Raw genomic sequence first — 13,193 nt, forward strand, 5'->3', positions numbered from 1 at the left:
TGTAATTACTCGGTTTTGCTGTTGTAGAGTGGAATTAGCTACAGGCAACACTTATCCAAACAGGCAAGGCTATGTTCAATAAAACTTGATGTGTAGACACTAAATGTTGAATTTCATATAATTTTCACATGCCATGAGATATTGCCCTTCTTTTAATTTGTTCCCTGATGATTTAAAAATGCAAAACCCGTTCTTAGTTTGTAGGCTAAATGAAAACAGGCAGGGGGCAATGAGTCACAGTTGCCCAAGCCCATTCTGAGTCAATCCCAGTATCAAACTTGATGAAGTGCCCATTTTGGATCATACCTAGTACGAACGTTGAACAGGTGCTTATTCTGGATGTACTCAGTACCTATCATGAAGTGGTTCCCCTTCTCGATTGTAGATAGTGCCTCCCTTGAAGAGATGTCCATTCTGGATTGTACTGAGTATCTACTTGGATTGGGTGTCTAACTTGAAGCGATGCCCATTCTGGATCGTACCCAGAACCTACCCTGAAGAGGTGCCTATTCTGTACTGAAGCCAGCACGTACCTTGAAGAGATGCCCATTCTGGATCATAATCAGTATTGAACTTGACAGGTTACCCATTCTGGATCATACTCAGTACTTTGCCCTATCTGGATCGTACCCTGTACCTACTTTGAAGAGATGCCCCTTCTGGATCACACCCAATACCTAACTTGAAAGGGGGTTGCCCATTCTCGATCATACCTAATACCTAACTTGAAAGGGTACCCTGACAATCCTGCATTCAGCACTCCGAGTTTCTCACACATCTGGACAAAGCATCAAGAAACACTACATTGTCTCATGTATTTACATTGAGAGGACATTTTTGTTTGTGTCCTTGAAGGAAAGTACATGGGAGTTATTTACTCGTATTAAAGAACAAGTTTTGAGAAGATAAACCATATGAAATAATGTAGGCATATACCTTATATTGATTTTGGATAACTAAACGTATTCAGTAACACCAAAGAGCAGACACGTGATTTATTAGGGTGATGATTTTTTTTTTTTCATAGAACAAACCATTCGGGTTTACTTAATGATAATCTCATTCTGCCTTAAAAAAAAAAAGTATGACCATTTTCATGAATACATTGCCGTTGCATATTTTTTGGGAAAATGTTCAACTGTCTTGTGATATATGTGGATTTCCAACAAACCCAAAGTGATGAAGTTTAGCATTCACTTTTTAAAATCTTTTTTAATGTTTATTTATTTTTGAGAGACAGAGAGACAGAGATAGACCGTGAGCAGGAGAGGGGCTGAAAGAGAGAGGGAGACACACAATCTGAAGCAGGCTCCGGGCTCTGAGCTGTCAGCACAGAGCCCATCATGGGGCTTAAACCCATGAACCATGAGATCATGACCCGAGCCAAAGTTGGACGCTTAGCCATCTGAGCCACCCAGGCGCCCCTACTTAACATTCACAGGACATTCACTCTGCATCTCTAGAAATCTGCTGTCTTCTAGCACTGCTGTGGAATGCTTCTCAAACATCACCAAGACTTCCTGATGACAATTTCAACAAAATCTTCTCATTTCTCATCACAAATAATGGAATAATATTGGCAGGCCCATGATGGATCACTTCAAGCTACGGATATTGTCCCCCCAAGTCCTGATGGTGTAACTTTTTCAAACAATTGCCTCTGACCATGAAATTTGTTTAAACATTGCCCTCAAGTCCCTCTTATCTACTTAATGAGCATGCATTGATTACCCATTGTATGCTAGACTTTGTGCCTGGCTCTACGGGAGCAAGTGTTTCTGCTCCACTCTTACACATGAATAATTAAGGTGGAAATACGTTCTTCATTTACTTGAATTTCATGTTTAAAAAGTACTGGGCGAGCTACCAAGTCCAGTTTGCTATTATACTACACTTGAGTAAATCCATACCAATCTACATCTGTCATGTTCGAATACCAAAGTGAGCACTTGGATTTAACGTTTATTTATTTTTGAGACAGAGAGAGACAGAGCATGAATGGGGGAGGGGCAGAGAGAGAGGGAGACACAGAACTGGAAGCAGGCTCCAGGCTCTGAGCCATCAGCCCAGAGCCCAGCGCGGGGCTCGAACTCACGGACTGCGAGATCGTGACCTGAGCTGAAGTCGGACGCCCAACCGACTGAGCCACCCAGGCACCCCAGCACTTGGATTTAAATGTCAAGGTTTGGGGCGCCTGGGTGGCTCAGTCAGTTGAGTGTCCGATTTCAGCTCGGGTCATGGCCTCACGGTTCGTGGGTTCGAGTCCCACATCAGGCTCTGAGCTCATAGCTCAGAGCCTGGAGCCTGCTTCAGATTCTGTGTTTTCCTCTCTCTCTGCCCCTACTCTGCTCGCACTCTGTCTCTCTCTGCCTCTCAAAAATAAAATTAATAAAAAAAAATAAATGTCAAGGTTTCTGAAACTCTCCAAATGATATGTTCAACATTGCTTAAGCAAAATGCATTTTAAAGTTATATTTTGCCATACATCACCAAATTGTGAAATATCTTAACTGCACACACTGTCAATTAACTTACCACTTAGCGTAAGAATATATGATGAAATCAATGAAAGCTGATTATTTCAACATGCACTTTTCGAGGTGACTGTAAGTCTGGCATTTAGACCCAGGTAACAGACATTTAAATACCCAAACATGACTACTGCATACATTTAATCTTGAAAATTAACTCACACAAGATAGCTTCCCATGCTGATTGCATCATCTGTAAATGACTGTAATCCAACTGCATAAATATTGATGAACTTCTCAAGTTTGGAATTGCTATTGCTGAATTTTACTACGTTCCTTGGCGCTTCTGAAATGGAAATTCTTCTCTCGATCTTGGGAAAGTTCCATTATCAACGTGCCCAAAACAGGTCACATGCAATGATGTAGGTGATAAGAAAGAGCAGATGTGTGAATTGAATCATGTTATATGCATTTAGCTCTGTCTGTCTCTTAAGTACGCCTGAAAAGTCTGTCTTTTGACAGGCCCTGCAGACATAACCAGGGACAATTATTTCCTGTGAAGACACCCTCAGCAATCAGAGGTAACTTTTGGTTATATTAAAGTAGCAATCTACTTACTTAACTACCTATTGCAGAAGTCCTCCCACGGAAGTTCACCCTGAGTGAGGGGTGATTTTGCCAAAAATTCAGGGAGTCCGAAGACCTTGCACCATCATCAGTATGACACCTACAACAAAACAAATAAGATGTTATTTTCACAGGCAGAAAAGCTAATGTGAAGAAGGTAGCTTTCCTTTCCCTTGATCTTAGACGCACAGGTCTGGGGACTGTGAAGGGTTTTGGTTGGAAGTGTGCCTTCCATTTAGAGATATATTCCAAAGCTATGGACCTATCACTTAGGCACTACCCAAAGCTGTTTGTGTTTTTATTTGTTTCTTTTGGCTCTAGAATTGGGAAAGTGCCAAATAGGTATGGGCTTCCGTTCTGCAGATTTGAGACAATTTCCATGTATTGACACTTATCTGGAAAGAGTTGCACAGGGACAGGGAAAGTGTAACAGAATACTTTTTTTTTTTTACTATGACAGAAGGGTTCAGGGATTTTTAATATTGTTTTCAGGTGGGTTTACATGCTTCACACTCCCGTCTCTTCCCTTTCAGTCTTAACGCTGTTCTGCCTTGTCGGCAGACTTAATGTAAGTTGAACATTACAATCTCAGGTTGAGTGAAGATGGGTAAGTGGACATACATGGGTCAGTGGGTTCCCAAGGTGGCACCTGTGCCCACCCAGCCATCCAACCCAGACTCCCTGGTAAGAGGCAGTTTTGAGGGACACGAAAAGCCTTTACCCACTGAAAGATGTAACAGAAGAAAGTCACACCAGTTTAAGTAAAATGCTTAATCCCAGGGGAAGGAATGTCCAACCTGATGCTCCGTGGCTACCAATAGGAGCCATGTGTCCAAGAATGTCCAGGTTGGGGAAGATACCATTTGATTGTGTAAGATCTCCTAACAGTTGTGGACAAAGTCTTGGATGGGCTTCTTGGATGGGATATGGATAATATTGGACCTTCTGCTGGTCTATGTGAGCTCTAACTGTACAGTGGGACATCAGTGTGGAATTTAACATGCTGGATTCACTCAGCCCATACTCACACTGTCCCCAAAGATCACCCTAGTGGGTATTCTCTGATGCCAGGTAGGAGCAACCTGGACACGCTGGGCTGGTACTTTGCTAATGATCCTCAACCAGCAACAGTTGGAGTTGATATAAAATGTCCCAGCTTCTTGGCCCCTTCCTTGGACAACTTTGATACATTTTCTCCTAGAGGATTGAGTCCCTGCTTTCCACAGGGGTACTCACTTGTTAACACAGTCTTCATTGGCTTTTCTCTTTCCTGTCTCACCAACCCACACCTTCCTTAAGAAGAACCACCTCTCAAATAAATGATGTGAGTCCTCATCCTTACCTGGGAGGGTGGATTTGTTTTGGGGGGAGTCACAAGACAGTGCCTGTGATGGAGAAGCAGGACCGTCAATGCACTGAACCGGTCGGTGAACACATCCACCAAGGGCTAGTACTACTGTTGTGTAACTTGAATTAACACTCAGCTGAAAGATGCATTTGATGGAGCCTACATAATAAGGAGAATGTCGACCCTGCATTTTATGAGATTTAGTTCCAGACCCTGCATTATCATTTGCCACCCTCTCACACACAGACACTCACACATTATCCACTGCTTTGCTCCATCAAGGAGCGGTGGTGTTATCTAGCATCAGGTTGCAGGTCTCTGTTGGTGGAATAGTAGGTTGCACATTTCTGGTTGAAATACTAATCGTATCATTTTCTGACTCTGTGGACCAAGCAAGTGAGATCAGTAATTTTCTATCTGGGCTTCAAAGATAAGACTTTGGACGGCAGTTCCTGAAAATGGACTGTGCTTATTTAGGTCATCCAGAAAACACTCAAAATCCTCTGTGATTCTGCCTCCCTGGCCCAATTTAGCTCTTGGCAGACTTTAGGGGAATGGGCCCAACAGCTCTTCGTGTGTAGGAGTCAGCTTCCTGCACTAAGGGAAGGGTTGCTCATTGTTGTAACTCTGAACGGGAGGTCTGGACGGCCCAAGGGTAGGATTTCCCTTGGATCCTAAGCCAAAGTTCTCGGTAAAACGAGATGTAAAAATGTAAAACAAGTCAATAGCAACAATAATGGTAAAGAAATAATAATAATATCTTGGACATTGGGAAAAGCTGCCTCTCAGACTCCATTTCATGTAGAGCATAGCAGGAGGCTTGTCTGAATATAACGTGACCCCAGAAGTACACTGGTAAAACCACTTTCTGGGTGTAGGTAATTAGGGAAGACACTGCATGTAGCAGTCAAGGCCATCAGGGAACAGATGACATACACAAATTGGGTCACTGTGCTACACGTCTGAGTTTTAACATCACGCTGAACTTTCCTTAATTAGAAAAAGATTTACATTATATTTTAATTGTCTGTTTGCTTGTAGCTTTCACTTGTAAAGTCCCTAGTACACTGGAGCTAATCAATGCATAGATGTTTTTCAATGAAAGAATACATTGTGTGTGTGTGTGTGTGTGTGTGTGTGTGTGTGTGTGTGTTGTTCCACTTGATAACTTTTCACTAATCCCTGAGTACTCCATTGTATACATGCTTTCTTTTACTTGGTCCAAGTGATATAACAGAAATGAGCTTTCCCGCATTTGCCTAATAGCTCAACAATAGCAACAGTAATAACAAAACACTCAAAATGGTGAATGTGTGCTATGTGCCGTTTGGGGGGGGGCAGTATGTAAGGAAGCATTACCATATACAGACTTGGATGCAAAGAACACAGTGTGGCAACTGATGGGTTTATTTCAACAATTCCCATACTGCCTCATCTGCCTGATTTACTCTACTGTGATCTAAGTAAATGCTATAAGGAATAACACACGGTTTCCCAACCAATGCTCGATTCAAGAGTTCAAGCTGAACTTTGACTCAATAAAGTGAAATTAACAGGCAATGACTGTAAAGACTGGCAATTGAAAATAATTAAATATGGATACCCATTGCTGCTGTAGACACAAGTTAGATGATAATACATGGAAAAACTTGGATATTTCCTCTTAAGCATTTACATATCCATCGTTACTAATGTGTAACTGACATTTTGTAGTTTTCTTTCACTTTTCCATAATCTCCCACATTTACAATTCCGTACACCTTGCCTGGGTGCTTTAATTTCCACAGTTTGTTGGAATGAATTACAAACGTCTGTCTAGTAAACTTCTGTGACAATCCTGGTGATACAATATGTTGCTGTTGGTGTTTCAAGCTGGTAAGAACCAACCCAGGGTCTTCCTATAAATACAAAGTTTTGGAATAGGGTGGATCTGAGTTGGAAGTCCTTCAAATGATTATAATTACCCAGGGCACTTCTTTAAAACAACGTTCTTGTCTAGGGGAAGTCCCAGGATATAGCACTCAAAACACAAAGTGATAAACAGTAGTGACCTTCATTATCTTCCTAGTGTATGTATTTGGCCAAAAAATACTTGACCTACAACCAGTCTTTTCTATTAGTTCTCATTCTTTGGATGTCATGCAATTGCCTAATTCCCAAATCTCAAGTGTTATTATAAAAATTGTTTGTTTCTTCTGGTAATTGTTTTTCCATCCTAACGCCTTTTTATAACAATCAATTTTCTATAAAAGAAATGGTAACCTAAGTGATTTTTAAAATGAAGGCTTGGATCTCTTTTAATGCCTTTTATGACCAAGAATCTTTGGTTAATGCTTAATAACTTTTACTGTCAAGACATCCTTTTTAATCTCACACCTAACCTTCCCTTGTTGGCACTTAAATCCATTTATTCCTGCTCTATGAAGATTAGGAAGAGTTGGCCAGAGTTCTCTCCATAATGACTCTTCATTTGCTTGACGACAGTTACTGAGTCAGCCTTCTGAGTAAATGTCTCCAACCTTCTTTGCCTTCCCTCAATGCCACTTTCACTGTTGCTCACATAAGTTGTCCTAGGTGCAGTGATGTTACCAAAGCAGGGGGTGAGCTGCCTGTGAATATCTCGTTGTATAGCTTCCTCCCCCTTCTCTGGAAATTGTACCTGAGAGAGGTTGGCCCCAGTGGTTATGCCCAAGTTGCATGAGCATTGCTCTTTTGGGTAGCCGATTGTTTCAAGGTTGAGTTGATTCAAGGTGGAGTCAAGGTTGATTGATTCAAGATTGACTGATTCAAGGTTGGTTGACTCAAGGTTGATTGATTTAAGACTAATTCAAGGTTGGCTGACTCAAGGTTGATTGATTTAAGACTGATTCAAGTTGGATAGTTGACTGATCTGTGGCCAATTCACATTGGACCTTCATCAGGTTGATCGAGAGACTGAAATTTGGGATTCAGTTTCAGGGGCTGGCACTTCTGCACCCTGCGTTGTGTTTGTGGCTATTCTCTTGGAGATGCATGATCTTCATCAGGTGAGGTCTCCAGAGTTGCCCTTGTCCCTGGGCTTCAGGTGTTTTTCCAACCCTTTCTGTCAGTGAGAAACCTAATCATAATTCAAATTCCCAGTTAGGGCTTCAGGTAGCAAAAAATAATGTCTGCTTCTTTTTTGTTTTAACGTTTATATTTTTGAGTCAGAGAGTGAGCGAAGGAAGGAAGGGAAGAGAGAGAGGAAGGTACAGAATCTGAAGCAGGCTCCAGGCTCTGAGCTGTCGGCACAGAGCCTGATGTGGGACTCAAACCCACAAACCATGAGATCATGACCGGAGCTGAAGTTGGACACTTAGCTGACTGAGCCACCCAGGCGCCCCGAAGTCAAAAGTATTCTAATACACGTTTCAATGACTCCCCTCTGAAGGAAAAAAAAATTCTGCCCAGGTTCTTGTGGAGAGATTAGGTGACCACACAATACGCCTCTCTGTTATTCTGGAGGAAGACGTGGGACTGTCCAGATCTACCTATAAGCCTCAGAGGTGGCACAGTTGACACTTGTCTAAATTACTTGTTTACACCTCAGTCTCCCACCTCTGGTGAGGTCTCCAAAGGAAGGGATAAGGCTTTAGGGACTTTGGTTCTGTGACACCCTCCACTGGGATGGAGGGGCAGGTTCCCAGCACATGCTGACAGAATGAAGGTTTTAACAAGTAAAAATAAATGAGTCCTGTCCTTTGCAAAGAAAAGTTAATTGCAGGCACTTTGACTAAAACTCCATAACCACGAGAAGAAATAACCTAGTGTGTGCAGCATGAAGAATATTTACAATGGAGATAAAACAGCTCTTGAGAGCCGATAGTAAGGATCGAGGTATGCTTGATGCTTTTCCTGTGTGATCACATTAGTAACGAGAAAAATCATACAGCTCCAACCAAAAGATAACCCATCTGGACGTGTTTATATGGAGAGGGGAGAGGGAAAGGTTTGGTTAAGAATAACTACAGGGAGGTGGTTGTGGTATTTATACCACTATCCCCATACTGCTTATCTCTCATCCTGCTCTATTATTATTATTTTTGTGCTCATCACAGCCTAACAGGACACAATTTATATTTAGTCATCTGTTTATTTTTGTCTCTCTACATCCTGCATAATTCAAGAAGCCCAGGATCGTGTCTGTCCTGTTCCCTCTGGCATCCACAGACCCATAATCGTGTCTGGTACATGACAGGACCTGGTAGTTCTTGTTTTGTGTTGATGGACTCCACAATGAGTAGAGATTCTATGTGGGAGCTTTGTCTCCTCAGGGACTTTTGCAAGGAAGGACTTAGATTCGTGTCATGGATGAAGTTGCTGAGCTGGGGAACGGGCATTTCGGTCTCTAATTTCTTACATTCCTTTAGCTGCATCAGCAAAAGCACCTCGTTCTCTCTTAGGAGAAAGGGTTTGACCAGCTAGTGAAAGAGTAGGAGAAAAACTCCTCCAGACCTTTGCCTTATCCACCCAATCACCTTCAGGGCCATCGCAAAGATCTTCAGTAACTAGATGGATCCGTCCATGCCTCAGAATATTTCCACGTCTGCTTTGGTGTATCTAATAGTTTCTTACAGAGGACTTTTGCTTGGGGGAGGGAGAGTGGTTTAGATAGATTTTTTCTTTTGCCATAGGAAATAATAACTTTAAATTTAAAAATGTAGGGGCGCCTGGGTGGCTTAGTCTGTTGGGCGTCCAACCTCCACTCAGGTCATGATCTCACGGTCTGTGGGTTCGAGCCCCACGTTGGGCTCTGTGCTGACAGCTCAGAGCCTGGAGCCTGCTTTGGATTCTGTGTCTCCCTCTCTCTCTGCCCCTCCCACACTCAAGCTCTGTCTCTCTCTCTCAAAAATAAATAGACATTAAAAAAAAAATCACCACAAGACAGCCCCTTCATGCATATGTTGTCATTAAGTTGTAATCACATCAGTGTGAATAATAACAAAAACATTTGCTCCCTTGAACACAAGCAGGGAGTAAAGCTAGAAGGAAGGCCCACTTCCTGAGCTGTGGGAGGTGCCACCTCCGAGGGGGGGCAGTGCTTCTGAAGCTCTGGGACTCTTGAAGTGAAGCTTGCTGGTCTACTACCCAGTGGTGCCTGGGACCCTAGTCCATGGTGATGGGCATTTAGATTAATGTGTGTTAGTGAGACATGCATAAAAGGATCAACAACTCATATTTGGTGACAATATTTTTTCAAAATTTTTACAGCTTATTTTTATTTATTTTGTGTGATAGAGAACAAGCAGGGGAGGGGCAGAGAGAGAGAGAAAATCCCAAAGAAGTTCCACACAGTCAGCGCAGAGCCCTACGCAGGGCTTAATACTAGGAACCATGAGATCATGACCTGAGCTGAAATTAAGTCAGACGCTTAACGGACTGAGCCACCCAGGCATCCCAGTGATTTGTTTTTTGTTTTTTTTTAAATAACTAGTTCTTTTTGGGAAATCTTTACCCCCAAAGGATAGTTAAGGTTAAGGATGTAGTGTCTTTTAGTCTTCAAGGGAATAACGTTTAAGACTTGACTTGATCACACAAAGTTTACTATTCCTAAGTTTTTGGTGATGAAGATGTGACCCAGAACATTGAATTAGCAGAGAATGAGTTGGAATTCAGGGGTACAGTATCAAGGATGACAGATATTTAAAAAATAAAATTACTCAACATTTCTTTTTAAAAAATGTTTATTTATTTTGAGAGTGCGAGCATGGGAAGGGAAGAGCTGCAGGGAGAGAGAATCCCAAGCAGGCTGCACGTTCAGCATGGAGCCTGACACGGGGCTCGATCTCAGGAACCTTAAGATCACGACCTGAGCCGAAATCAAGTGTCAGTGACTTGACCAACTGTGCCACCCAGGCGCACCTCTAAAAATATTTTAGAAACAGAAAAAGATGATGGATGTTATCTGATCCTACTTTAGTATGATCATTGGTGTAAGTCAAGCCATCATCTTCCATGGGTGGCTTAAACTTATGCCATAGTGACGCATGCAGATTATTTCTTATTACAAGTGGAAAAAAATTAAAACTTCTGCATGTTGGACAGCTAAGGATGGAGTGGGAAGAGAAAGGGCGGACGGTGAGGAAGTAATGGAACAAGTGAATGGGGGAGGTCGGGGAGGACAGGTTGGATGTGGAAAGGAGACAGCTGATGTCACAGTGACAGGCAGGCAGGGCCACACAGCCATACTCTTCTCACTAAAAGAGAGGTGTCCAAGCGTGGGGAAGGAGTAGACAGAGCATGCTCCGGAAAAGGAAACTTTACGGATACAGAGGCACGAATGCAAATGAACCCATTCAGTGTAAGTGAGTACTTTTCAAGGAAGACAAAGCAATGTAGAGGCTAAGAGTTTCAGCTCTGTGGTCAGAGATGTATATTCTGTCCCTGGCTGGGCCACCTTGGGGTTGTGGAGTGAGTTCTGTCCGACAGCCTTAAGCTCCAGTCTTCTCATTTTTAAAATGTTTCTTTAAAAGGCATTCATTTCTAGGATGTTGTGTATTCAATGAGATAAAGAACATTACACCCTCAGGCGAATGGTGGACACATCCTAAATCAGGAGAAGGAATCTCAAAGGCCAACAGGTATGACTCCAGAAAGCAGAACTGAGGGAGGTTTTGGTGAACTAGAAAGTGAATCCTTTGCAAGGAAGCCACTATCCCCTCCAACTGCTGACCTCCAGGCCACAGATATCCAGATATTGCCACATCTTTATTTTTTTTAATTTTTTTTCAAGGTTTTTATTTATTTTGGGGACAGAGAGAGACAGAGCATGAACGGGGGAGGGGCAGAGAGAGAGGGAGACACAGAATCGGAAACAGGCTCCAGGCTCTGAGCCATCAGTCCAGAGCCTGACGCGGGGCTCGAACTCACGGACCGCGAGATCGTGACCTGGCTGAAGTCGGACGCTTAACCGACTGCGCCACCCAGGCGCCCCATATTGCCACATCTTTAGATGACCTTCCAAGAGAAGGTATAGCACATTCAGGCTGTTAATTCAGTGTTTTAAAAATGCTCGCAAAACGATTCATGTTTTACAAACCATGTGCAGGGCTAATGAACACATCTATGGGCTGTGCTCAGGACCTCTATTAAAAAGTATTTGCTCTTACGATCATTGCTATTCCGGTAGCCTATTATGATGATGAATATCATTACGATTGTTTTGCCTTTGTTTTGGGGAGCAAATCACTGTCTTGGGAGCTAAAGAAACTATAAGAGAGAAAACAGAATACATACTGTCATAGTAAGCTGAATGTAGAAAATCAGTTAATAGGCACAAATACGCACAATTAAATACCCTCCAAAATATTTTAAGAACTACGAGGACAGCAGGGGATTTCCTTTTTATTTTAAACACAGCTGTGATGTGTATTTTCTGAAGAGCTTCAAACAAGCTTCAGTTTATGGTGGTCGCATCTGAAATGGATTTCAGACTGAATTAGGTAACGCCTCCAGGGAGCTCGATATGTGTTATTAGTCATCAACATGACCATCGTCATCATTACGTGCAATCAGACAGCTAACCTACTTACGTACATCAGGTCTCAAATCCTGATTTAAATATTTCACATTGCCTCAAGGTTAATGAACTTGACACCAAATATGCAAATTAAAAGTTGTCAGACATTTGAACAAATGAACAAAGATGTTAGGTCCGAGGAAGCTTGCTGCAGTGACGGAATAAAAGCTTCTGGGTGTTCATCAATAGGGCAGTTGTTAAGTGCCTTCTATAAAATACGGCACTGTTGTTTAAAAAAGCTGGGGCGCCTGGGTGGCTCAGTCGGTTAAGCGGCCGACTTCGGCTCAGGTCACGATCTCGCGGTCCGTGAGTTCGAGCCCCGCGTCGGGCTCTGTGCTGACAGCGCAGAGCCTGGAGCCTGTTTCGGATTCTGTGTCTCCCTCTGTCTCTGCCCCTCCCCTGTTCATGCTCTGTCTCTCACTGTCTCAAAAATAAATAAAATGTTAAAAAAAAAAAAAGTTAATGACACTAATTGTGTAGCCTTTGCAATATGGGTAACACAAGTGATTTTTATTTCCTTTTTTCCTGTTAGGAGAATTTCTTCCACATGACTAGTCAGTTTTTCCATGGTGCCTTTTTCTTTCCAGGTCTACTTTTCTTTTGTTTGTTTAGAAACTCGTTATTTTAGACCCAGGCATCCAATGTGGATTCCTAGTTATATTTTCTTATAACTTGTGAATGTTTTCTTTTGTGTTGGCCATTATTTTTTTTTTCAGTTTATTTATTTATGTTGAAACAGAGAGAGAGAGCAGGGGAAGAGCAGAGAGAGAATCCCAAGCAGGCTCCGCACCGTCAGCATGGAGCATGATGCAAGGCTCAAGGCCACAAACCATGAGATTGTGACCTGAGCCAATACCGAGAATTGGTCGCCCAACTGACTGAGCCACCGGGGCACCCCTGCCCATTAACTGGAGTAGGAACTATGGGCTCCAGGTGTGAGGCTCATCCTTATTCCTGTGGTTGGCATGGTCCGCCTAATGGAAACGTACTTCCTTTCTCCTTACTTTCAGCAGGTGATGTGTTGACCCCTATTTGTGGCATTCTCTGGGTAACTCAGGTGGCTGTGCAGGGCCAGGAAGACTTTCCTTTCCTATACCAGGCTCTGAATGAGTTGGAGACTGTGGGGACCCTCTCCCACTTCTCTTGCTGGTGTCTCCTGTGCTTCTGTAGGCGTGAGAAGGTCCAAGAGCCACTCAGACTTGCAGGTGGC

The 13,193-nt window shown here is 42.7% G+C and overlaps 1 protein-coding gene across 1 annotated transcript in view; it reads right to left on the reverse strand.

The window, feature by feature from the left end:
- The window catches only part of LOC124509609 (trifunctional enzyme subunit beta, mitochondrial-like), a 59,780-nt gene that overhangs the window by 19,308 nt on the left and 27,279 nt on the right, over positions 1-13,193 (reverse strand). The window contains 1 exon segment of the mRNA XM_047076339.1: positions 8,637-8,885. Coding sequence (XP_046932295.1) covers positions 8,637-8,885 — 249 coding nt within the window.

This window comes from Lynx rufus, unplaced genomic scaffold (genome assembly GCF_022079265.1).
Source record: "Lynx rufus isolate CCGP_SWC_20201006 ecotype Redwood Valley unplaced genomic scaffold, mLynRuf1.p SCAF_14, whole genome shotgun sequence".
Classification (NCBI taxonomy): Eukaryota; Metazoa; Chordata; class Mammalia; order Carnivora; family Felidae; genus Lynx; species Lynx rufus.